Source organism: Dasypus novemcinctus, chromosome 1, assembly GCF_030445035.2.
Source record: "Dasypus novemcinctus isolate mDasNov1 chromosome 1, mDasNov1.1.hap2, whole genome shotgun sequence".
In the NCBI taxonomy this organism is placed as follows: domain Eukaryota; kingdom Metazoa; phylum Chordata; class Mammalia; order Cingulata; family Dasypodidae; genus Dasypus; species Dasypus novemcinctus.
The window spans coordinates 50,343,567-50,370,706 of NC_080673.1; the positions used below are offsets into that span (position 1 = coordinate 50,343,567).

At 40.8% G+C, this 27,140-nt stretch overlaps 1 protein-coding gene across 9 annotated transcripts in view; it reads right to left on the reverse strand.

The window, feature by feature from the left end:
• GAB1 (GRB2 associated binding protein 1) overlaps window positions 1-25,734 on the reverse strand; it is a 140,832-nt gene extending 115,098 nt beyond the window's left edge. For 6 of the 9 annotated variants that reach the window (XM_004471925.4, XM_004471923.4, XM_023582653.3 and 3 more), the window contains exon 1: window positions 24,864-25,734. In XM_004471925.4, coding sequence (XP_004471982.2) covers window positions 24,864-24,935 — 72 coding nt within the window. In that variant the 5' untranslated portion in view covers window positions 24,936-25,734. Of the gene's footprint in view, window positions 1-9,488; window positions 9,804-19,211; window positions 19,434-24,863 lie in introns of those variants that run through there. The other 3 variants (XM_071214514.1, XM_071214512.1, XM_071214515.1) reach the window with 3 other exon arrangements.
• Between the last annotated feature and the right edge of the window lie 1,406 nt (window positions 25,735-27,140).

Sequence of the window (27,140 nt, forward strand, 5' to 3'; positions counted from 1 at the left end):
GGAAGTTACTCTGGGTAGCATTTTCTTTATCTCTAAAATAAGGGTGATGATGTCTACTTTTCAAGGAAGCTGTGTGGATCGGAGATAAAAATTTAAAAATTAACCCATGAAGCGCATAAAAATCGTTTAAAAACAATAGTGCCTGCTCTTACTAAGTCTGTGGATGCCACTGTTTTGAGACAAAATACTGAGCAGTTACGTTTTTTTATGACATTTCTTTCTCATAATTAATAGCAGACATTTTAAGTACTGTAGGAAGGTAGTTATTGCCCTTAGTTTTTGTCCTCCTCCCTTCACCTCCAAATGCTGGATTTACATGATTCTTTTAGATTGTCCATCATCTGAATCCCCCTCCCCACCTTCCCAATTGAAAATTTCAGATAATTGTTTTCTTAGCATCCCTTGCCATTAGCATGAAGGCACATGACCAAACAGATTCATCCTAGATTTTACAGAAAGGAGTTACAAGCAGCAAGAACTGTACAGAAACCTGGGTCAGAGGCTCGTGCAAAAAAAGTTAGTTCCTGAGGAAGCAGTAGTCGCATTTAGCATCCACTGTCACTGGTGTTGGTAGTGCAAGATGCAGTGCCTATGGCCATGGCTAGGCTAGGGAGAGGAAGGGGTGCAGCTGAACAGTAGTGATGCATTCACCAGCCAGTTCTGCCACATGTTACGGTTGCCAGCTTATAAGCAAGGTTCTCAGATCTCCTAAAGAGCCTGTGACTACCTAACATCCTTTATAAACTCCCTTTCTGATTAAACTAGGTTTCTGTTGCTTTCAGCTAAGGATTCTGACTGATGTACCAAGTCAGGTAAGATTTATCGCTTTTGGTCAAAGGCCACTGGGAGATTGACAGAACAAACAAGTACAGTGTGATCCTCCAGTAAGTCAGGGAGTCAGAGTGAGTTGTTGAACAAAATGTTATTTAACACTTCTGAAATCATTGCTTAAAAAGGATGAAAAGATGAATACATCACGCTGTTTTAAGAAAAGTACTAATATGTGATTTATTTTTTCCTATCAGATAATAGAGATGTAATAGTATACAGTACTCTGAAAAGCATTCACAGGTACTTTTTTGCATGCTCTCAAAAAACGTGAATATGTATCTCCCACATAATTATTTACAAACTGTATTGCCATTCTATTAAGCTGGCTTAGTCGGGACCACATTGTGTTCGGTTGATAGAGAAATCTTAAAAATATGCACTCTTGGTGGAAAGATCTGGTAGGATTTGAAATCTGAAATTTTTGAAACTTGATATAAGCATTTAGACTTTACCTTTAGTTAGAATTGATTATTTCTCCTAGAATAATCTAACTTCAGTCATCTTGGATAATGCCCTTAATTTCTCCTAGTCACTATGACTAAACGGTATAGAGGTTCATATTAAACTTTCTTTTTGGGTTTGTTACCGGTAACTTTTACCATTATACTTTAAACAAAAATCTTTTCATTAGGCCCCAGATTGCTGCAGAAATCACATGAAAAACAAAACTTTGGCATGAAAAAAATTATTAGCAGCAAGCAGCAGGATTCTGAGAAAAATCAACCTACAAGAAAACTTTTTTTAGCATGATGGCAAGGGTTTGGGAAAAAGGAACTTACAGGAAAAAGAATTTTTGTTGCCAGTTATTCATTCACTTTTTGTGTGTGCTATTTTTACAATGTCCAAATAGCATTCCTTATCCTAAACCTAATTTTATTTTCTATTTTATTCTGTAGTGGTTATCACAATCTCCTTTTTTTTAAAAAGGTTTATTTTTTTTTTAAAGGTTTATTTATTTTATTTATTTCTCTCCCCTTCGCCCCCACCCATCTGCCCCAGTTGTCTGTTCTGTGTCTATTTGCCGCATCTTCTTCTTTGTCCGCTTCTGTTGTTGTCAGCAGCATGGGAATCTGTGTTTCTTTTTGTTGTGTCATCTTGTTGTGTCAGTTCTCCGTGTGTGTGTGGCACCATTCCTGGGCAGGCTGAACTTTCTTTCACGCTGGGCGACTCTCCTTACGGGGCACACTCCTTGCATGTGGGGTTCCCCTATGCAGGGGACACCCCTGTGTGGCACGGCACTCCTTGCGTGCATCAGCACTGTGCGTGGGCCAGCTCCACATGGGTCAAGGAGGCCCGGGGTTTGAACCGTGGACCTCCCATATGGTAGATGGATGCCCTAACCACTGGGCCAAGTCCGTTTTCCTCAATCTTCTGAATATAAACTCCAATAGTTAACCACTGAAAAAATGGTAACTCCATGAATGTAGATTTTTTAAACTTATTTGAAAAAAAGAATAGGAAAAAAAAAAAGATTTTGGATATCAAAGATATATAAGCAAATTTAAAACAGCATAAATATTGAAAAAATCAGAATCAGAAATATAAACGGTTTAAAGATTTCTAGTTTTGAACTTTTTAAAAATTGATTTTTAATAACATTTAAGGGATTATTCTCTCTCTCATATTTTTAGACTAGGACAAAGTAGTAAATCTACTTATACAAATGAAGTTTTGTCTTTAAGTCACAATTCATTTGAAGCTAGATCAGTGACACAGGACCATACAGGGTCTTTTTTAGTTCTTGTTTTTAAAGAGTTATTTTATTTACCCCCTCCCTGCCCCTTGTTATGTGTACTCGCTGTCTGCTCTCTGTGTCCATTTGCTGTATGCTCTCTGTGCCTGCTTGTCTTCTCTTTAGGAGGCACAGGAGCCACACTCAGGACCTTCCATGTGGAAGAGAGGCACTCAATCACCTGAGCCACCTTGGTTCCCTGGTTTGTTACGTCTCTCATTATCTTTCCTCTTTGCATCTCTTTTGTTTCATCAGCTCACCATGCCTGCTGCTGCACCAGCTTGCCTTCTCCAGGAGGCATCAGGAACCAAACCAGGACCTCCCATGTGGTAGGCAGGAGCTCAATCACTTGAGCCACATCCACTTCCCAGGACCAGGAGGCATCGGGAACCAAACCAGGACCTCTCATGTGGTAGGTGGGAACTCAATCACTTGAGCCACATTCACTTCCCTTTTACTTTCTAAAATCATTAAAAGCCAAAGATTCTAAAACTCCACCTGCCTGGCCTCAAGCAATGAGAACCCCATTTAGGGTTTTTTGAGTTAAGAGTTACTCATGGAATACTATCAAGGTTGCTATTAAATTGAGATCTTTAAATTAGGTTTCCCCAGCCTTAGAGAAGAGGAGTCCTGAGACTGCATAGGAGAGAAAGGTGGTGATGGAGGTGGCACATCACTTTAGATTTAACAAACACCCTTTGATACACTGGGGCCTGATGAAAAGGGAATATGAGACAGACAAACTGCAACACTGAATGGGGTACACAGCCCTACGGGGGATTTAGAAGACTCACACGTGAGGCAATGCACATCTTTCATGAAGGTAAGCAGACAAGGGCAGTGGGTGCTTTAGAAGACCCAATAATCCTGCACTTGGGATTAGTTGAGCAACCTACAGTCACTTAATGCAATACTATGCAGTCATTAGAAATGCTCACCACAAAGCCACATGAAAACATTCTCTCTTTATACACTGAGAGCAGGACTCATCAAGTTACCTTCAGTGTTCGTATGTTGGGCACAGACAGATGAAAATGGTTTCACCCAGTTAAACAAAACCGGTTTGTTTTTGCCTACATATAAAACTCATTTATGGACATATTTAGCACCTATTTTCAGCATCAGACATTTCCAAATCAGACACAGCACGATGGATACCATCTAGATGTTGAAGTGGTCAGCTGGCCAGACTCTAGCATGGCTTCTCGTTTTTTGTCCTATCACTCAGAGAAAAAGGGAAACACGTCCCTAAGAAGGTAGAATCTGGAGCACCTGACAGCTGGGGCCCTCTGCCACATCACTGCTCAAAGCATGGTTTAACTTCCAGTGCCATTCAAAACGTTATCACACATTTACTTAGCTCTGCAGTTTATAGCAAACCTACCAAACGGGACCAGCCAGTCTGGATTATACAATATGTAAACAAGAAAGGGAGACAGGGATCATGTCCACAGTAGAACCATTGAACAGTGGTTAAATGAGTTAAACCTCACCACACTTGAAGGCAGCCTCTTTCTTCACAATGCTTTACAGCTAAAATATAGAGAATACAAAAACCAACTAAGAAAGTTAAATGTATCCCCATCTAGTAAGATTTATTTAAAAGGGTAAAAAAGTCAATCTTTAAATTTCCTTTAGTTTTTAAAATCTGGTAGACCTCCTGAATAACTCATATTTGGAACTAAAATTATTAATGCATTCCAAAGGGATTATCAGAATTCAGTATCTTCTTCCCACACAGAGACATGCTATCGGCTTAAATGTGGGCCTGGTATCAGAACTCAAGCTTCACCTGTGTTGCTTTATGACTTGAATAAATTGTATCAGCTTCATGAGTGTACTCATTTGAAAAATATGACTTTATAGTCACCACTCTCAGAGATACTGAAGATGCAGTAAATAGTGTGACTAATAACAATCCTTAAGTACTCCTATCATACAATAAACTGGCATAATAGAGAAGCTCCACAAATAAAATTAACATTTTATAATTTAAAAGGGAAAATACTAAAATAATAATCAAACTATTCATTAACCCTACATTGCTTCATGAAGATTACAGTCTCCTATAAATTTGTCTCTTAAAGAGGCTGTTACAAATCAACTGGAAATAAAAAGCTATGAAGAGGGGAGCAGATGTAGCGAGGTGGCTGAGTGCCTGCTTCCCACATATGAGATCCTGGGTTTGATCCCCAGTGCCTCCTTAAAAAAAAAGCCATCAAGAATCAAAGTTGTATTTACATAATTAAGAATAGATGGTGATGAAAACGCTCTAAAAATGACTGAAGTGATGAATGCACAAATAGTGATTATAGTGAATATCACTGATTGTACACTTTGGATTTATACTTTATTAATATGTATCAATAAAATTGATTTGTTAAAAAAATTTTAAATCCTCATAAAAAAAGAGTAGATGGTGAACACATAAATGTAAAAGTCACACACGTATTGACAAAATAGCAAGGAAATCACTGAAATTTAACAAGAGCTAGCTGAACTTTATACCTTGAGTCTGGAAATTATAGTAAATATAAATACATATGCTCATTATAATGTTAGAAATGTAAAGCTTCATATAATGTACTAGGAGTTCTTTTTTAAGTTCTCATTTTATATAGTTATCTTTAATAGCTATGATCAAATTCGATATTTATTTTTAATATTCCATATTTTGATTTAAAAATAACTCTTTAGAATCACTTTTCAAAGAGATTTTAAAAAAAACAAAACACCCAAGGGGGAAACAACCTTTTTCTTTGAAGTCTATTAAATGCACATTTAATGTATTATTTCAAAATCATTTTTTTTAAATTTATTTATCTCCCCCCCCAGTTGTCTGTTCTCTGTGTCCATTCTCTGTGTGTTCTTCTGTGACTGCTTCTATCCTTATCAGCGGCACTGAGAATCTATGTTACTTTTTGTTGCGTCATCTTGTTGTGTCAGCTCTCTCTGTGTGCGGCGCCATTCCTGGGCAGGCTGCACTTTCCTTCGTGCTGGGCCACTCTCCTTACGGGGCACACTCCTTGCATGTGGGGCTCCCCTACACGAGGGTGGACACCCCTGAGTGGCAGGGCACTCCCTGCGCGCATCAGTACTGCGCATGGGCCAGCTCCACATGGGTCAAGGAGGGCCAGGATTTGAACCACAGACCTCCCATGTGGTAGGCGGACGCCCTAACCACTGGGCCAACTCTGCTTCCCTATTTCAAAATCTTTACTAGTTGGGAACATCAGGCTGTGTCTTTCCATTCTGAACAGTGTGAGGCAGAGTTGAAAACTGGCCTAACATGTAACCAGAACTCACTGCTTCAGGAACTTCTAGATTCAAATGATGCCCTATTATACCACTATCCCATTATGGTGGGGCAAAAAATCAAGGTAATGGTCTTGAAAAAGCTCTCTGGTAATTTTGATACTCCTCTGACCTGACCCCTCTTGATAAGAATTAGAGAATTAATCATTTGCTGCCTCATCCTCTGACCCTTAAAACCCTCTACATCAAAATGTTTGAGAGCCCCTGGTTTCAAGTGATTATTCCCTTGCCTAGTTTTAGAGCCCAAGGTTGTAGTTTCAGCTGAGGACTGAGAAGACAGTGCCAATTACAAGTCAAAAAAGTACTTCTGAACACATACAGATCCAGGCCAAAGGCTGGAACCTTGTAAAGACAATTTCTCTACCATATAGACTTTTATGATCTGAGCACCCATCAGTTAGGAGTTTACTCTACAAGCACGCTAGTTTAACCTGTCTGTCTTGTGGGTGGCTCAACCATTTGTGTTCACATGATAAGTTGCAGAAGCGGTTCTCCAGCTAGGCTTACAGAAAAGGCTCCAGGACTAATTCTATAACACAAAGACAAAAAACCAGCTGAGTAAGAACCCATACTCATCCATGAGAGATTACCAAGAGGTATTTCTGAGATAGGTCCCATAATATGTATTTTTTTTAAAGTAAAATGTGGAACGAGAAAATCTGAAATTTCTTGGCAATTAAAAAAAGGTTTTTCTATTGGGAGGGTAAAGACAGTATCCTATTCTAAGATGCCTTTCAATTGGAAGCAAAGTGGGAACCACCATTCCCAAATCCTCAAGACTGAGGAAAGAATAAACATAAAGGGGAAAATGCAACCGTGGACTAAAGTAGACTTATTATTCTAGTAATGGAACACTGATATCAAGACAGTGGCCACCAGAGGGTCTGAGGGGAGGGAGAGGGAAGAATAGTGTAATATGGGGCATTTTGGGGACATTGGAATTGTTCTGCATGATATTGCAAAGACAGATACAGGCCATTATATATTTTGTCAAAACCTATTAAACTGTGCAGTGCAAAGTGTAAACTATAATGTAAATTATAGTCCACGGATGGTAGCAATGCTTCAATATGTGTTCATCAATTGTAACAAATGTACCACACTAATGGAAGATGTTGTTAATGGGGAAAAACGTAGGAGGGGGAGAAGGTAGGCTATATGGGAATCCCCTATATTTTCGATGTAATATTTATGTAATCTAAAGCTTCTTTAAAAATAAAATAAAATTAAAAAAAAAAAAAGAAAAAAGAATATCCTATATCATCTTCTAAATCTTTCCCTCCACGAATAAAAAGTAAAACTTTTACTGGCTCAATTCTCTACAATTCTCTCAAAACTTCCCATAGCTCACTGGCAGGCCTCCAAATAGCCTGGCTTAGCTGGCAAACATTCAAATACTGTTATTCACAATATGTTAATGAAGCCAACCAAGTACCTGCATCACTTAACCCTACCCTCCCTCTTTCTTTGGGTGAATTGAACCTGTACAGGTTAAAACAGGTGTGTCAAACACTTGCTAGGTGAGATTACTGCCTTTTGGCTGAATCTGCCAATTTAAAATAAGCATTTAGGGAAAATGGCTCTGCTCAAAAGTATGCTATATTTAATAATGGAGATGGAGTTTCATCATTTTGAAGTTCAAGTCACTCCCACTTCTATCAGTGTAAAAACATAAACATTACCACTTACATTCTTTACATATTCAAAGTACCTTAATGATTCCAAAGTATTTACAAATATTCTTTTTTCAAATAATTTCCCAGTGAAGTATTTTTCATTATAAAAATGAAGAAATGGAAGTAGTGATTAAGCATTGTATAGAAGACAGTAACTGTAATCAAAACAGAAGTGTTATTTTATCATTTAAGTACACCTAATTTCACAGTATCTCTCTGGCACAATATTAAGAATTTTTTGTGGGGTGTACAATGGAATCACAAAGCAACTAGTTCATACATTTTTGGTTTGTGTATATCTAAAAAAATCTCAAAATTTCCCCATAACACCAGACTATCTTAAAATTTGCATGCTTTTTCCTCCCTGCCTCCCAAAAAAATCACTTTGTTTCTTCATCCACTCAGACATTCCACACATAGTCTGAATTTCAGAATTAGGCCATGCAGCTTCATTTTCAGTGGAACAGAAAGTTCTGGTTCCAAAAAAATCTCATCACCTCCCAGTCCCTAAATTAGTCCCCCAGATCACCAGACCTTATACAGGAAATCAGGACCCAATATTTTGAATTTTTAAAAATTAAATAAGGGTTAGAAAGAAAGGTATAAATGGTATTACATACTTTGCCATGGTGACTCATTCTCACATGCTCAAGATTAAACTGAGCACTGAATTTAGGATCAGGAAAGAATTTTTCCTCAGGGGCAAAAAGGGGTGTGGGATTTCCAAACAGACACTGAAGTAGGATCACCCTGTGGATCAGGTGAGCAAATCCCACATAATTAACTTCCTACTACTGTAAAGGAGCAAACACCAGAGAGGTGCACACCTTCCTCAAAGGTGTTTGGATAAGGCCCCTTCAGATGTTTCCAAAGCACGGAGCTTGGAGGGACAAGCAAAAGGGGTTGGGGAGAACCAATGATACTGCCACTGCTCTAAGGGGCAACTAAAATGCCCCTGAAATGTGAAAGGGTTTGAATTTCAGGAATTACACCAACCCACTAAAGAAGGAGGTGGATATGGCAGCCTGGGAATGGCACAAGATTGGGATTCAGGAAGTTTGTAGACTAGTCTTAATTCTGATTGCTAAAACCAAGAGGCCTTAGACTAAGGATATTTCCCTAGGCCTGAATTCCCTAGGTCCTCATTCTACTCATTAAGAATAGCAAAGAATAATAAAAATGCTTCTCCTTCCGTGGCTTTAAGGAACATTTGCCCTTTCCTTAGTTGAGTCATTTTCTTCTCCTTAAGTGTTTCAATAAAAGTCTCAGTTATGAAATTTATTCTGCTTTGGAATACATATTAGGAATACAACAGAAAGGAGACATGAATGTTTTCAAGGCTAGAACATTCATAAAAGTTTAGAAATATTTCAATATCCATTATCCAATATTCCTTAGTAAAAGCACAAGTTTCTCAACATACACAATTTCTGCAACTTGGGGAAAAAAAACAAATTTGTAACAAACTCAGTATACATAAAACCTGATCTAAAAGCCCATCTTTGAGTTAAGAACTGCCAAAATAAGTAGGTAGATATGAAAGATTTAAATATGTCTGGGTATTAAAAATTATAAAATAACACACAGAATCAAAATACTAGTGTACTATGAATTTTAAGTCAATCTATACAGTAAACCAAAAACTGAAAATTTTAAGTATCACAATGAAAATTTATATGCTGTATTTTTTTTTCTTTACTTGGATGACTACTTAATGTTATGCTTCTCCCTAAGGGCATTTATACTTGCTTTCAACAAATACAAATATTCATTTAAATCACCTATAACTATGTTAAACAATATATGGATTAACAGAATAAATTACAGAAAAAAATCTAGAAAAATAATTAGAAATATAAATAGGCTCCTAGGAAAAGAGATCTCCCAAGCATATGTTTTTAAAAAAACACAATAAAGCAAGGAAATAAGGTCACCTGAAATAAAGAAAGTCCTGAGTCCAGCCTTCAAGTCTTAATGCAGAGTGGAAGTCATTGGAGTCTAGCCTTTCTTGAGTTATCAGAATAAATGATACAAGCTGGTTCCAGATCTCCACCGCCTCCAACCACCACCCTGCTATTTACTTTGGAAGAGAAGTGAGCTAACCAAACTGACTTGGTCTCTCAGTGCAGGGAGAGGGTGTGGTAGACACTTCATATAATAACAATAATGACATGAAACACAAAGTTGATAGGAAGGTTCTACGAGATCCTATGGAGAGATGGGCTGGATACTGAGAGGCTGAAGTTTTCCTGAGGAAATAAGTGGAGGAGATGGGAGAGAACATGAAAGAAGGAAGGAAGGGAGGTATGAAAGGCAAGTTAATGAATATGTTACCATAGCTGTGAAGCTTCTAAAGTGAAATCTGGGTTCCTAGCATGTGTTTATGGAAAAATAAACACTACAATGCAGAGGTGGTAAGCATAAGGAAAAAAAATAAATGTATTTAACACGCTGATGACATCCATCATTTTATAAGTTTCCCCAAATTCTTTTCTTTGTTTTGTCAACATTTCTCTTCAAGGTATTCAAATGGAATCATAAAGTTCTAAGGAAGTAACATGTCAAAAAAAAAAGCATAGCTTTTTACAAGCAGAGTGAGGTCAGTAGGTATGTGGAAATAAAATCCTTCATTTAGTTCATTCCTTACATAGTTCGTTCATTCCTTAAATAACCATTCCACTTCATCCACATCTTGACCAATCTTATAAAATAGAACCTGTCTCTCTCTAATATTAACTTTAAAATGAAAATTTATGTTGAAAGAGGTAGATATTAGAATATATATATATAAAAGGCAAAAAAAAACACAGAAAGGTTTGAAAAACAAGGGAACTTCTTTAGTAGAGTAGCATTACTTTGAAGCTCTTTTACAAATCAATCAGAGCTCAACTAACCAAAACTTAGAACAAGCCAGACAAGTATTATAAAGACAATGGGAAAAAATATATGAAATTAGAACTATTTCAGGAAATACAGAGTATACCTTAATATGCTTTCAGATTCAAAAACCAGAATAACCAGAACTTCTGGTATAGAGTTTGTTCTCATTCATCTTTAAACCATCCATAAAATCTTGATTCAGGAATGCACATTCTTTTTTGAAAGATACCTACATAATTCCTTCCTTGATCTTATCGCTAATTTAGAGGTTCTTGGCAAGGGTTAGGTACTTTCTCACATTCTAACCTTTCTAAAAATCCCCTTTCACTTTTGTCATCCTCTAAATATGTCCTCTTTGGGAAACAGTTCAATTTCAATCACTGCCCCCCCACTCTACCAAAACTAAAAATATATCTTTTTAACCATCATAGCACAGTCTCCCTATCTCACAGAAGAGAAGTTAATGTTATTTTCTGAGTTTCGATTCTTGTCTTCTAATTCCATTCTTAAAGTATTTCTTGCCATTGAATTTTCTTTCTTCTCCCTTCTTTCCTCAATTCCCAAATCAGAATTTCTCTAACGAGCACTTGCCTAGACTAACTGAACAAACATGAAGGGGGATAAGGCCAGCTAATCTTCATTTTTACCCAGGTGACTATTATGCACACTGATGAGAACCACTTCCCACAAACCCTTGATTTTGACTAAATCAAAGGACACCAGGACTCTACTAAGTTATAAGTAAGTACCTTCAGAGCATCTGCCAGGAGTACGCACAGTGGCATTTTTGTTTCACCTTCCTTTTTAAATGTAGATGGAAGAGGCAAGAAAGCTTGGAGAGTGGAACATGAACTGAATGTGAAACATCAGCATAAACGCGGACTTGTCAGCCCTGCTCTGTGGCTACTGCCAATTACAGTAGCCAGACCTGCAAGAGGACTGATTACATGTAATTTATAAAAAGTAAACAAGCTGAGAGGCTTGTGAACAATGAATGGTGATAATCAAAGCCAAGTGGTAATAAAAGGCATGAATAAATGACTCAGCAAACCCCCCACCTCAGACAATTGATTATACTCTTGCTAGGATTAGTGAGAGTAAAATGCATATTTTGATAATGACTTAAATGACAGCAGATCTTTGGAAAGAGATTTTGCCTATCATGTAAACCCTTGGGAAAGGATTACCCTGAACCTAGTTCTAATGTTCAAAAGGTCAGCCCACTCGGTCATAAAAATAAATGTTTGGTTCCAGGGATATAACACAATCCTGCATCTGAATTATGCCTTTTAGTGGAAACACAGGGAAATGAAACTAAATAAATATTACAGATCTGAGAACCAAACTTATGAGGGATTCTTCTACAGAAGGGTTTCTCAGCCTTGGCACTACTGATATTTTGAGCCAGATAATTTTTTGTTGTAGGGCTGGCTTGTGCACTGAAGGATGTTTAGCAGCATCCCAGCTTCTGTCCTCTAGATGCTAAGAATACCTCTCCCCCACATTGTGACAACTAAACAGGTCTCCAGACATTGCCAAATATCCCCTGGGGGACAAAACCATGACCCCCATTAAAAAGCACTGTCCTTACACAGAGACACCAAGAGGATACGTGCACGTTAGGTAATCAGTTTGTAGAACATATTTCTGCCATCATAAAAATCTCATGACATTTACTTTTAAATATATATATTAAACACATACCATTTAAAGTATGTAATCTTATTTTTCTGAAAATTTCTAAAAGCACAAAAAGTGTCATAAATGCTTCTGTTACCAGGGACTAAAATGCAAAATCTTAAATACTGTTTTAGTGAGCTATAAAAGTCATTACATTGGGACCCATATGACAACGTAGATGGACCTTGAAGACATTATACTCAGTGAAATAAGCTAGACACAAGGGACAAATATTGTACAGTCTCACTAATATGAACTACATACAAAGAACAAACACTTGGAGTTAAAATCTAGAGTATAAGTTACTAGGAGACAGCATGAGGGCTGACAAAGTATACTAATGCTTAATGTATGTAGAATTTTTAATTAGTTTGATTGTAAACATGTGGAAATGGATAGAGTTGATGGTAACACATTACAGTGAGTTTAACACTGCTGATTTATAAATGTGATTTTGGCTAAAAAGGCAAGTCTAGAGATGTAAACGTCAATTGAAAGAAAGCTAGATAATGATCCAGGGAGGGTAAAACAGTGAACCTGGTGGTGGATGAGGATTGTCCTTAACAGTACAAATACAAGAATGTTCTTCTATGACTAGAACAAATGTATGTACTTATTACCAGGTGTTAAGAATATGGTTAAACATAGGAAAAATACAGCTAATGTAACTTATGGACTATTGTTAACAGCAATATTGTATATTATTGCACCAATGTCAAAGAAAGTACTTAGCAATGCTAAGGGTCAACTAAGGGTAGACTAAGGAAAATGTTCTAAAATTTACTGAGGCAAAGGCAGCACAACTCTGATGAAACTGAGGGCCACGAGTGTACACTTCTGGGTTGTACAAAGCAAGGGGCTGTGTAACAGAGCAAGCCATATGGTGGAAGATGGACAGTGATTAACAGTACAAAGATGAGGAAGCAGACTTGGCCCAGTGGTTAGGGCGTCCGTCTACCACATGGGAGGTCCGCGGTTCAAACCCCGGGCCACCTTGACCCATGTGGAGCTGGCCCATGCACAGTGCTGATGCGCACAAAGAGTGCCCTGCCATGCAGGGGTGTCCCCCGCGTAGGGGAGCCCCACCTGCAAGGAGTGTGCCCCGTAAGGAGAGCCGCCCAGCGCGAAAAAAGTGCAGCCTGCCCAGGAATGGCGCCACACACACGGAGAGCTGACGCAGCAAGATGACGCAACAAAAAGAAACACAGATTCCTCTACCGCTGACAACAACAGAAGCGGACAAAGAAGAACACGCAGCGAAAAAGGAGGGTGGGGGGAATTAAAAAAAAAAACAGTACAAAGATGAGAGCGTTCTCTCACGAACTGTGACAACTGTACAATACTAATATATAGTGTTCATAATAGGGAGGTTTATGGAAAAAAATAGATACCAAATGTAAGCTGTGGGCCATAGCAGTAATGTTTTTTTTTGGTTTTGTTTTGTTTTAAAGATCTATTTATTTATTTATTTCTCTCCCCTCCCCCCCTCGGTTATCTGTTCTCTGTGTCTATTTGCTGCGTCTTCTTTGTCTGCTTCTGTTATTGTCAGTGGCATGGGAATCTGTGTTTCTTTTTGTTTCGTCATCTTGTTGTGTCAGCTCTCCGTGTGTGTGGCGCCATTCCTGGGCAGGCTGCACTTTCTTTTGCACTGGGCGGCTCTCCTTACAGGATGCACTCCTTGAGCGTGGGGCATCCCTACGCGGGGGACACCCCTGCGTGGCACAGCACCACCTGCGCGCATCAGCACTGAGCATGGGCCAGCTCCACATGGGTCAAGGAGGCCCGGGGTTTGAACCGCAGACCTCCCATGTGGTAGACAGATGCCCTAACCACTGGGCCACGTGCGCTGCCAAGCAGTAATGTTTTGATGATGTTCTTTTATAATCTGTAACACATGTTGTACAACAATGAAAGGTGTTGTTAGAGCAGTGATGTAAGGGAATTCTGCATGTTACACATGGTTGTTTCGTAAGCTTACAACTTCTCTAATAAAAAATAAAAAGTAAAAAGGTTTTTAAAAATCAGACTTAAAAACTGAAAATATTTATATGTCAACTGTTTGTCTATATGACATTTTGATTAAAAGTGTAAGTGACTAAAAAACTCACCATTGCAAAAGTGGCACATGGGGAGCAGGTGTGACTCAGTGGCTGAGTGCCTGCTTCACATGTATGAGGTCCCAGGCTCATTCCCGGGCACCTTCTAAAAAAAAAGAAAAAAGGTGCCACATAGCAAAGTAACTTTCCTAGTCCCAATCAGTTGACATATCCTGTCAACTTTATCTCCAAAGAATTTCTAATGTCCCAAGTATTTCTTATGGCCATTTTAACAGCTGGTTGTCTCTCTCAGGCATGGCAGGCACAGGGCCTGGGGCCCATAATAATATTAGGAGTCCACAAAATTGTCTCAATTTTAATTACTTTTAAAATTACTATAAAATGACTATAATAATAGTGAATCTATAACAAATCTAGCTGGCAATATATTTGTCGTTATACCAACACAAAATAAAAATTTTAATATTTTTTGAGGGAAAGGGCCATGAAGGCCAAAAGTCTCCAGGGCTCACGAAAGTCATGATGTTGAAATACCATCTAAAGGGAACATAATTAAACAAGCAAGTATAATCAAGTGTGACAGTGCTAGACGCTGAAATGACAGCATCACAGGAGAACAAAACGGACGTTCCTGGCCCATGCCATCTGTGTGATGGTGGTAAGGGGGAGTTCAGGGAAGGCTCCCAGAAGAAACAGAATAAAAGACAGTAGGTGGACAAGGCAGAGGAGGGAGAAGCAATAATTCCCTAAGGAAAGAAGAATATGTGCAGAGGCCCACAGTCTGAGAGAACAAGGCCAACTTGGGACCTAAAAGTTCAGTCTCACTCAAGTGGAGCACGTGGCAGCCAACAATGCTGGGAAGATGCGGGTGCCACGTCACAGTCCTGAGAGCAGAGAGCATTGCGTACAGATTCAAACGGGAACGGATTTGCATTTCAGAAAGGTCATTCTGGCTGCGTTGATAAAGACAATTCAGAGAGGGCCAAGACTCGCAGGCAGACCAACTGGCTATTGTGGCATCCAAAAGAAAGGCAAAGGTAGCTTAAAGCTGCTCCAAGCAGACTCCAGTGAAATGCAATGGCTTAAACAATGGGAATTTATTAGATTACAGTTTGAGGCCAGGAAAATATCCAAATCAACCATTATCAAGGCAATGCTTTCTTCCTCAAAGATCAGCTGCTGATGATCCCTGGCTCCTCTGCCAAATGGCAAGGCCCATGGTGGCGCCTGCTGGTTTCTCTCTTCTTTTTAGGGTTCCGTTGATTTCAGCTTCTTGATTCAGTGGCTTTCTCGCTCTTTATCTGAATTTCATTCTCTTTAAAGGACTCCAGTACTAGAATTAAGACCTATCCTGAATGAAGTGGGTCACACCTTAACTGAAGTAGTCTCATCAAAGGTGCAACTTATTATACAATGGGTCCACAACCACAGGAATGGATTAGATTTAAGAACATGTTTTTCTGGGGCACATACAACTCCAAACTACCACAGTAGCTTAAGCTACGGAGGGGCCAACGAGTCAAGAGATATTTAGAAGATAAAACTGATTTTGTCACATTGGGTGTGGAGAATGAGAGAGAAAAAAAAGTCAAAGAAAACCTGGCTTAAGCCACTGGATAGAGGGATGGTGGTATGATTCTGAGAAAAGGAACAGTAAGAGGACCAAGCTTAGGGAGAGGATGATAAGACCTGTTGTGGACATTCTGACTAAGAGTTGCTGTGGGGTATCCAGGCAGATAGATATAGGAAACAAATAGATCTCTAGTGAGAAATGGGATAAGATAGAGTCTTTGAATCACCAGGAGCAATTAACTGGGCTTTAAATTCCATAAATGGGCGTCAAGGTCAGCAAACATGCAATTACAATGTTTGTGTGTAAGTCTGTAAGAAAAAAGAAGAACTCAGAGCTTTTATCAACTTTTCAAAGAAATTCAGTGACCTCATGACAGAGGAAGAATTACTAACAGAGAGGGGAGAAGAGCCCATTTAGGGCTAACCTTAGAACTCTAACATTTCAGAAAACCAGAGTAGAGTGTCAAGGAGGTAACAGGAAAGAACATGTTAGAGATGAGGGATTAGTCAGCTCCATCAATACAGCCAAGGGCTCCATAAAAAATAAGAACTGAAAAGTATCTGCCATATTTGGCAACAAGGAGGCCTCTGGAAACCTGAATGGGAGCTGTTTAAAAGGTAACAGAAAAAGGAGTAAGGCTGTATTCCATTATGGAACGAGTGGGTGACAGGAAAGGAAGAGAGGGCAGCTAAGTACACAACCCTCTCAAGAGTAAAAGCAACAGAAATCAGGTCTCAACCTCAGCCCCATCCTTGAGGACTGAATCCATCTTGTAAGGTTCTGGTACAATTTTTCTTGCTGCCTTCACTAAGCCTTCACAGAGTCCTGGGGTTAGCCTGAAATCTTCTAGAGCTTTGTGTTGTATATCATTGCTCATGGTATAATCTGTATAACTGAGTGGATGATATGCCCCTTAGTAGCATACAACTCTTGAAGGGGAGAGACCCTGCCCTCTTCTTCCTCTTCTTTTCAATTCTTTACAGTGCCTTGTTTACAGCAGGCATTCACTCAGTGACGAAAAGGAGCTGACCAGACAGATGTGGAGATCCAAATTCCAGTTCTGGCCCTGCCAGAACAGCTGGTTAAGTTGTATGACCTTGGACAAATCAATTAGTCTCCCTGAGGCTAATTTTAATTTCCTGTAAAATGAGGAGGTTGGACCCCTGACTAGTGGAGGAGATAGGTATAATCTGAAAAAAGATATTCAATATAGCTATTATTTTCATAGTACAAATTATGTAAAGTAAATCTGGATTAAAAACCAAAGGGCAATCAAACAATACATGGGAGGGCAATGGATTAGAAAAGGTTGAGAAATACTGGACTAAATGATTTATAATTTTAGGTTCAAAAATCTACAATTATTTGGTCATGCTTAAAGAGATTGTGCAAGGTAGTACTACACCGTACATTTTAGACACAGAGTACAAATACAATCTTTGTCCTGTGGAAATTAATATCTTATTACAAACACCAAAGAATGATGAATAAATCCACAATTTTCCTTGCAAATAGATCATGTGTACACACCTTCTACTGTGTGCACTCTGGGTCACTGTGAAAATCTAGAAAAATATATTAGGCTTGTTTTTCTTGTTTTGAGCATTAAACGTTTATAAACTTAACCTTTGACAATTTGACTGCTTAAAGGAAGAGAGAGAGAGAGAGAGAACACTGTTCAATAAAACCAACTTAATTTTGTAGCCTGTTCTTTGGAGATAAATGACGTATATACCCAGCACCGATTACTCAGAGCCCTTTGGTTTTTTTAAATTGCATCACTAGGAACATATCACCTTTCCAAATAGCTTACATTCTTACCAGTTCAGTATTTCCTTTTACCTTTTCTTAATGCTTCAAACACTTAGAACTATAAGAGAACTTACAAAGCCCAATACTCCTACACAATCTGGGTCAATTATAACTTAGCCAGAGGGTAGGGGGTTCAAATAATACCTCCCTAAATGAATGAGGTCATCGTTCCTTATCAAGCTCTGCACACCATTGGAATTCAAATCGTTGCAGGTAGGGTTTCACCAAGTATCTCTCTTCCTAATGAATTTGACTCTTGGCTCCTTTGACTTGGGTCATGGCACTGATGGGAATGTGCTATGGACTAGAGCTGAGAAAGCACACCAGGTACTTAATTCTTTAATCAGGTAGTCATCTCAGGGAGGAGTTCTGCCAGTCAGAAAGTGGCCTAACCACATTTCCCAAAACACCAGGTTACTTAAAACTGCATTTCAGGAGAGAAAAAGAATTCACATGCTGTGTGGAACACTATTACTCCTATTTTTGTTTACCACATAACAGTGACATGAATTGACTCCCCCTTCTTAGATAAAAAGTGTAAGAATGTGTGTGTGAAAATTATGACACAAATACTTTGGGATGTTGGTTACGCTTGAGATAGTAAAAGAGGAAGAGGACAGGGGACTGAGACAAAGGATGCTTTTCACCTTTCCTACTAAAAAAGTAAACAGCCAATAAAATTATACAGGGGGAATGGATGTAGCTCAAGTGATTGAGTGCCTGCTCCCCAATACAAGGTTCCAGGTTTGATCCCTGGTACCTCTTAAAAACAAAACAAACAACAAACAAAAAAACCAACTTGGGGTGCTGGTATAGCTCAGTGGTTGAGTGCCAGCTTCCCATATACCAGGCCTAGGTTCGATGCCCAGCCCCAGTACCAAAAATAAAAACAAAAAAATTTATATAGCAACTGATGCATTAAATATAATAAAAGCAGCAACAAAAATAGATTGACTTCCCCACCTTCTTCTGATGTTATTGTCCTGGATTTTCATTTCATTAAAACAGTCTTCTTAATTAAAACTATATTCACCTATTTATTTAATGTTAATTGCTAAATAGCTCTAAGAAATAACAATATCAATTTCAACCAAGCAACATAGAAGTTACTAAACCATGGTGTTCGTTGACATTCTTTCCCTCTTCAGACTGCAGGATGGCTTCCTCTCACATTTCCCTTGAAATGTAAAATGGAATTTTGATTTTTTTCCCCATGTTTTTAAAGAGAGGATAAAACAGTTTTAAAAAAAATGAGTCAAAGCAAAAGAAAATAAAGAAAGAAAGGAAAGCAAAAACAATGAAACAGGATAGCTAAAGCAAAGTTTAGTATTTTTTTCTTCCTTAAAAAAAAGCTAAGTTTTTAAATTGAAAAGAAACTTTTGGACTCTCAGTATATTGTTTTTAATTCATAGAACAATGTAACTATTTGTTTTTATTCTTTTAGGACATTGTTTTTTGAACACCTAACCTAGGCCAAGGACCAATGCAAAATAAAAAGCTTTTACCATAAGGAAAACTTAGTAAACTTGGCATTCTTTTTAGTATATAAAAATAAAAGGAAAACTGAGTTTAGAAATATGATAAAAATTTCTGAAACAAATGTAAATAGATAAGAAAAGAACAATAAATGGTGGGAAAAAATTAAGATAACTCACATTTCCTCAGAGGCTCTATTCCTTTGCAACTTATATCTTCATGTGCAGTTTGCATATAGTAGCTCTGCTAAAAACAACCACATGGAAAATTTTTGTTCCAGATAATACTGCAGGAGAGGGCTTGGCAACTACAAGTTGTAATCAGAATGCTTCAAGAGCTAATGTAACAGAGATAACCAAACATGCACTACAGTGCACCGTCTTAACTATTTTTTATAAAGTGGGCTCTGAGAGGGTCAAAAGCTGTGAAGGCTCTACCACATATGCATTCAGCAATAAGAACTTTTCTCCTCAACTGGGGAGAATGTTGTACCTATAAATAATAAACTGCTTAAAATACAAAAAAGTCTCTTTTTCCAGTTAAGGCATTCTCCTATTATGAATGACAGCACACACACAAGCCTGGAATGGTCAAAAGCTTCCAGTTCATAAAATAACTTTTCCCAGCATTTCAACAGGCCTAAATTTCCATCTACAATTCATTAAGGCTCCTGCAATAATACAGTTGGCAATTGAAGAGGCTACTTATTTAATAAATGTGGAAACCCACAGTACAGTGAGCTGCTTTTTCCCCAGAAGTAATATAAAGGAAAGAATGCTAATTTTATGTATGCTTGGTAGCCGAGGAGAGAATAAAAAGATTTGAGACTTATTAAGTTTTCTGTACTCGGCTGACAGACTGAGATAAAAGGAGTCACAGAAATGTTGTGACTTCTTTCCAAGTTCATATGGCAAATTCAGATGGAGCTCTAACTTGGTAGAAATTAGCCACCATGTTAATGCACAGAATGTGAACTGAGAGAAAACCCTCCATCAACAGTCAGAAGGAGTTTAACGTGATCCAATGGCGTTATTCTCTTTCCTCTAACACTAGCTGGCACACACACAGCTGGGCTAAAATGGCTTCCAAAGTCCAAAATAAGACAGTAGCCCAAGGCAGCCCTGGCCCTCCTGCTGGAACTCAGAAGCAAAGGAATCAAAGGCTCTTTTATTCTTCCTCCCACCAGAACATGCTCCCTCTCTGTTATAAACTAAATGCTTGCCAGAATGAATTATTTAGTTCAAAACAGACATTCAGAAATTTTAAATAACAAATGTCCCTTGGAATTTCAATAAGTTCAGGTAAGCAAACAAGTTGTTTTATTTGTTTGCTTCTAGACTGATATAGAAAATTTACTTGTGGTCAGGTTTCCACCAGGAGCACTAGGTTATGGCAGAAACAGAAACCTCTCAAACTAGAAGTTACACCTGATGTCCAAACTCCATGCACGAAACTGAGGTGTTTTGAAGTGGTTCTTTTCACTAGGATGTCTAAACTCACAGAGTCCTCGCTATTCCTCTAAAACCAGCCTCCTCTTAGGTTTTCCTCATTTCTGCCAGCAGTACCTCAGTTCTTTCTTCTGAAGTTTTACCTGGCCATCACCTTCCCAGCTCCCTCTCATCTGCTCTCCTAAGCCCTTACTGTCCTCATCATTTGCTTGCCAATTAATCATATTTGGCCTTGTAATATCTCTTGTAAAATGATTTCAAGTCCCTGTGTTTATAGCCAGTCTTCACAAATAGATTAGAAGCTCCTTCAGGGCTGGGAGTGGGTCTTTCCCCCACTGTATTTCATGCACAACATGTTACAAAAGGTCAAGAAACATTTGTTTATTCATGCAGTCAACAGATATTGGTTGAACTTCTACTCTGAGCCAGGCACTGCCCTGAAGACACAGCATCCAGTAGAGTGAACTAGGGCAGTCAAAGACCCTGTGCTCAGGGAACTTGCAATTCTGTCAGGAGAAATGCCAGAGGGGCCCCAAAGAGTGATATATTCACTCAACTATTTAAGATGAACAACTGACTAAGATTTATCCATTATGAGGTCTACAAGAAACTCTACAAGAAGAAGCTCCCCCATGCCAAGTAGAACCCAAGGCCCTGACACAGTCTGGGGTTCTTTACATGGTAGTACATCTACCCATAAAAAAGCATCAATGATTGCATCAAATTACCTTAAAAACAAACCAAAACACCTACTAGATATCTCTTTTGCCCATGTTAGTTTCTGCAAGGAAATTACAAGTGCTGGCACTTATATTTTGAATCTATCACCTATTAAACGTCCTCAAACTAAAAATGACTGTATCTCCACATAATTTGTTGACTCCAGAATATGACTTTTACTTAATCTCAAAAAGTGGTTTATCATTTTCTTATACTTTTATAAAGCACATTTACTATGGCAGAACATACTATAAGTATCAATTCATCTGTCAACCAGATTAGACAAGTATAACTCCTGCCTTATTACTGAATTTTGTTCAAAGATGAACTTTTAAAAAGTAATTAAAAATAGCAGAGTTTTAAATCTACTTTCCAAACTGACACACCTTCCTAATGGTATTTTATGAATCCCAAAAGACAGAGATAAAATTTAGAGAACTGGCCAACTTTTACATGGAGAGTTTTGCACTTACCATTAAGCCCACACACAACAAAAGCATTAAGTATCATTAACAAGAGCTTAATGCAATTGCTAGCTGATGATCTTTCTTAAGAGAAACAATGTTCCAGTCACACTTGAAAAGGTAAAAACAAAACATTAGGAATTTGCACTGAATGTTTACTAACATAATGACTACACACAAAAAAATTTTCCTCCAACAGAATAATTACACTACTTGAGTTGTTGCAAGCAAAAACTTGAGAATATGTCTGACTACTGCTGGAAATAGCCAAAAAAGAGGGGCAGGAAGAGCTTCCAGACATTACAGTCCTCTTTGGGGTAGTGACATTACTGAGCAAGGGACTTAGGAAATGTTTAGCACACGTCCTAGGTTGTCCTTGAATCAAGGAGATGCTGACAACTGTCAAAGTTCCATAGGCCAAATGTTTACTGACAGAATCATAACCCTTAACTCCCTGAAGTCTCATTTAACAAATAGGGTATCATGCATTCAAAATATCCTTTCACAGCAAATCCATTCATTTAAAACCATTATCAAGTAACATTTTGCCTATCAGGTGGTCAACAATGTTTCTTCTCATCCAGAAAACAGAACAGGCATAGGTAACCTCCATATCTTTGATCATTAAAAGCAGCTTTAGCAAAAGCAATCTAAGTTGGATATCAACATCAAAAGATCAATAATCTGGGAATGTCAAAATCTTTTGAGCAACCTGACAGTTAAAATATAAGACAAGCCTCATTTATCATATATCGCTCCACCTAATCCTTTCAGCTCCCCCAATTCTGACAGCGGCCCTTCCCACTGTCTTACTGAGCCATCTCTGTGCACTCCGCTAGTTCTTAAAGAAAACACAAAGGCTCTGCTGGGCAAGAAAAACCCTGTCTCCCTCCAGTTGTTAGACCTATTCTTTCCCCATTTGAAATAATTATGAGCCCACTGTCTCCCTAAAGTCTCCCCATGGTTCCAATCTACATTGAGTTTGTTCCTCTAAACAGCTAAAAAATATTCACACCACTCAACTTGGGCACAGAATCATAAATGACTGCACTACTGGCTCAATTTTTTCACATATTCTTGTTTCATCTTCCCAAATACTCAGAAAGCTGCTTGAAGACAAAGATCTGGTCTTAAGCTTCCTTTGCACTTCTTTGGCACATCTGGTTCACAACCCACCTCTTCCTTGCTTTCTCTACAAATACTGACAGAACCACAGAAAGTTACAATCTGAATGGATCTTTACAGTTGATCTAGTCTGAGTCTCACTTTTGAAACAAACCAGATGAGGCCCATTAACTTTTATAGTCCAGTGAATCAGGCAAACCTGAGTTCAAATCTTGCCTCTGGCATGTTCTGGTTGTATAGACTGTTTTCTCATCTGTAAAACAGAGCTAATACCTACCTCATATAATTGTGAGGATTGAATGGGATGAGATGATATATATACATTTTATTTGGACTTTCCAATTTTTGTCCTTGTTAAAAATTTTTGTTTGATTTTCTTCCTGATTTAAAGTACATAGCTGCAAGCCCAAATAGCAGGATTTTTTTTTTCCTACTTATTTTCTAAACTAATGGTGCCTAGTATAGTGCTTGATACTTGGGAGAGACATTAACCAAAACATGGGAAAGAATGCATTAAACTTCTATTATCAGTTCCTAGTTCAGCAAATGATTATTTTTTTAGTTCCCATTATTTTAGCCAATCAGTTCTGTCTTTCCTAAACTGTATCTTCTCAAAATAAATATATGTCTGTATATAAAGTCTCTCTTTAGAACCAAGACCTGAAAAAGAACCCACTGCCTCTCCCAAATTTTTAAAATTAATTCTCTCATTTTTAACCATATTATTCAGGCAAACTATGATAGGTGTAAAGGGAGGATTTGGAAAGACTCAAATCTCTGTAGAACTTTTCCAGGATTTTGGCATCAAATAACAATTGCTTGTCTATAACAAATTCTGGCAGAAAGTAAACCAAAAACTCATTGGTGAGCTGTCAGTAAAGTTAAATATTGCACTTCACTCTCTTGCAGGCAAGCAAACAGTGACTAACTGGATTAACTTGAACTCTAACACTGCTTCGTAGCTATCCTCAAGACACAGGTTCCACTGGCACAAGTGTCAGCACCAGGTAGAAAATTCATATTAGAAGGGACATAAATTTTGCTTCTGAAAACACATTTTACCTGAAAAACATATCTCCATAAGTCAAAAAGTGTCATTTCTTTCCTTGTAGGAGGCAGTGACAAAAGAAGCCAGATGACTGAGCAGAACACAGATTTCCACTAAACTAACGTTGGCTCTTTCAAGGAATAGTTTTCTTAACAGCTAAAACGGTTCATAATACAGGATCTTGTATCAATTACAAAAGTTTCCCTTAAGCCACTCTGGTGTCCTGGAAAAGGATCTCAACACACAGAAATCCCTTCTGGCTTCAGCTGTCCCCTCCTACAGGGCTTGACAGCGCGTCCAAGGCGCCTGAACACCAGCCACCAGGCTCCCCCCAGCGCCCTCCTCTCGCAGCAAAACGCCAAGGCTCGCGGGCCAAACTCCAAATGTCCCTCGATTCAAAACCGCGAAAATGTGAACCCTGCTAAGCAAACGGTAGGGCGCGTTAAGAACTTTCCTCTCCTTTCCTTTTGCGCTGATCTGAGATGCTTGTCTCAAATACCAGTTTTTTAGCCCCAGTCCACCCCAACCCCTCCACGCCACCCATCTCCAGAAGGAGAGAGGTGGTGTGGACCAAAGCGAGGTTTAGCGCTCCCCGGGTAGTTCTAAAACCTCATCGGTTTTCCTAGTGCGGGAAATTCAGTTACACATAATAATGATGCAGACATAAAGAGCGAAGAAGGCTCCTCTCTCGTCCCCTCCCCACCCCGCGCTTGCTAAAAGGAATAACAAAACCGTGCAGCGGGTTGTTCATCTGGAGATCCTGGGCCCTCCTACGGGACAATAAGTCCCAAATGCAGGCCGTGTGCAATCTGAAGGAAGAACCTTGCCCGGCAAAGTGTAAACTAGGGCGTGAGGGTACAGCACCCCGTCCGGAGCCGGATCGGGGGAAGGGGCAGAGAGGAAAAGAGACCGGGATTAAGTGGAAGAGCCAGCCCCGCGCGCTGCCGGCTGCAGCCGCCCGGGCGCGGGCTGGGGAGGGGGTGTCGGCGCGAAGGCCCGCGGAGCAGCCGCCAAACCTCTACTTACATAACGCTTCAACTTCTTCTCCGGGGGGGATTTGCGGAGCCATCCGGAGCAGACCACTTCGCCGCCGCTCATGGTGCGCGCCTCTCGGGCTCCCGGCCGGACAGCGGAGGGACTGAGGGGCTTGCGGCCCGGCGCGCTCCCGACGCAGCCGACGCCTGCGGGCGCTCAGCGGCGAGGACCTGGCTCTCCGGGCCGCGCTCCGGGGGCCGACGGAGCGGGCAGGCTCCCGCCGGGGTCTCTCTCGCCGGCTTCCCGCGTCCGCGCCTCCCCACGCAGGTCCAAGTACGTGCGCAGACACTGGCCGCACCGCCGCCAGCGACAGCTCAGGGTAGGGGCCGCGGGGCTCAGACCCTTTCGGGCGCGCGGCCACGGCCTCCCTTCAGGGCGCCGCCTGGCCGCCTGGCGCGCCGTCCCCCCCCCCCCTGCCTCCACAGCGTTCCGGCTCCGCCGGGCCGGCGTCTTCGCGGGACTCTGCCCCCTCTCCGAGCTGGAGTCTCGGTCCCTTGAGCTCCGCCCCTTCAGACGAACCTCCCCGGAGCGCTTTCCGAAACCCGCACAAACACAAACAGACACACACAATGCCCCCGCGCGGTGCCCTCTCCAGTCGCCGGCTCTCGGTTTCGGTGCGCGCGGCGGACTCCCCTCCTTCTCCCTCCTCGGGGGAGGGTGGGTCACTTCGCGGCGCCCGGGAAGCGGGAAGGAAAGGGGAAGCCGCTGGGCTCCCGCGGGCAGGGGGCGCAGGCGGGGCGGGTCTCGGACTACGGAGGGAGCAGCCGATTCCGCGGCGGAGAGCGAGACGTTGGGCGCTGGGGAAGGTGCAGGTCCTGCCGGAGGGTGGATCCCCTCTCGCCGCCGCCGAAGAGGGCGGGGAGCAGTGGAGGAGCGAGGCTCTCGGCCGGCAGCGCCGGGGAGGGATCCCACAGTCGCGTCCCCTCGCGCTCCTCCCCCGCCGCCTGCCCCCCCGGGCCGCGCGGCAGGTTTTGAGCGCCCGGCCCCCGGCCGGGATCCCTCCCTCTCCCGGCCTCCGCGCTCCCTCTTCCTCCCTTTCCTCCTCCCCTTCCCACGTTCGCGCCCCGCTCCGGTTTCTGCCAGGCTTTCTCGGAAACACCGCCTAAGCGCTTCCAGCCCAAACTACTCGGGCTGGGCGGAGGGCGTGAGAGAGGGAGCGGGAGCCCGAGAGGCACCCTGGGATCTCTCTCTAGTTGGGGAAGCGGGAGCGGGGTCCTCGGCTGCTCGGCGGCGGTTCGGCCGGACCCCGCTGCGGGCTCCGAGCTGGAGCAGGCGGCGGAGGCCTCGGCGGGAAAGGCTCGAGGAACATTCGAATGCTCTATCCCCGGTTTGCCACCTTTGGCTCAGTCCGAGTGCAATTCGGAGTTTGTTCTGCTCTAAACCGGGAGTTTCGGAGGGCGGGCGGGGGTGGGGGTTCTTGACAGCCTGCAAAGCCGAGCGGCCGGAAGACGGTGGTGCTGGGAGCAGAGCGCCACGCCTCCCGTCCCCGCCGCGGGAGACCCGGGAGTCTCGACCGGCCGGCGCCGGGAAGCGCGAGGAGACGGGCCACGGCTACCAGGTTGGGGAGGAGGCGGAAGGGACCCCCAGGGGCTACGTGGGCTGGTTAGCGGAGAGCCCAGCCAGTGTGGTGGGTGCTCTGGGGGGAGCCAAAGGAGCTGATTAGGTATGTCTCTGGGACATTTTGAAATCTCTCATTCCCTCGTTTGTTGTTAGTTTCTTCCACTTGGTATTTGCTTAAAATCTTCCTCTGGGATGTTGAAAGAGAAAAAAGGATGTCCTAGGTCTACTTGCCTACTTGTGTGGGCTTATAATTCTTATGCCTGGTCCTGAGTTTAACATGATCCTGTAATAGAAATATAATGTGTATTCCAATTTATTTATGAAAAAACAAAGTCCTGAAAAATATTTAGAAAGTAATGTAAACTATCAGAGAAGGGTGATAAAATATGAGGAAATAACATTTCTGGGAGAAAAATGACTTCAGGCTTTTTTTTTTAAAGGATCAGACATAACACCCTTGGTTTTTGGTTTGTTTGTTTTTAGAAGGTACAGGGATCAAACACAGGACCTCATAATGGGAAGCAGGCGCTCATTCACTTGAGCTGCATCCTCTCCCAGAATTTTCTTAATAAAGCACAATTCATATTCAGGAGTTCCTGAGTTTCAGAATATTGTACAATTGTGGTGGGAAACTAATTAGGTGCTATAAATCGAACAAGTTAGATTCAGTAATCTAAAATGGATCCTCAGCACTGCTCAGGAATTTTC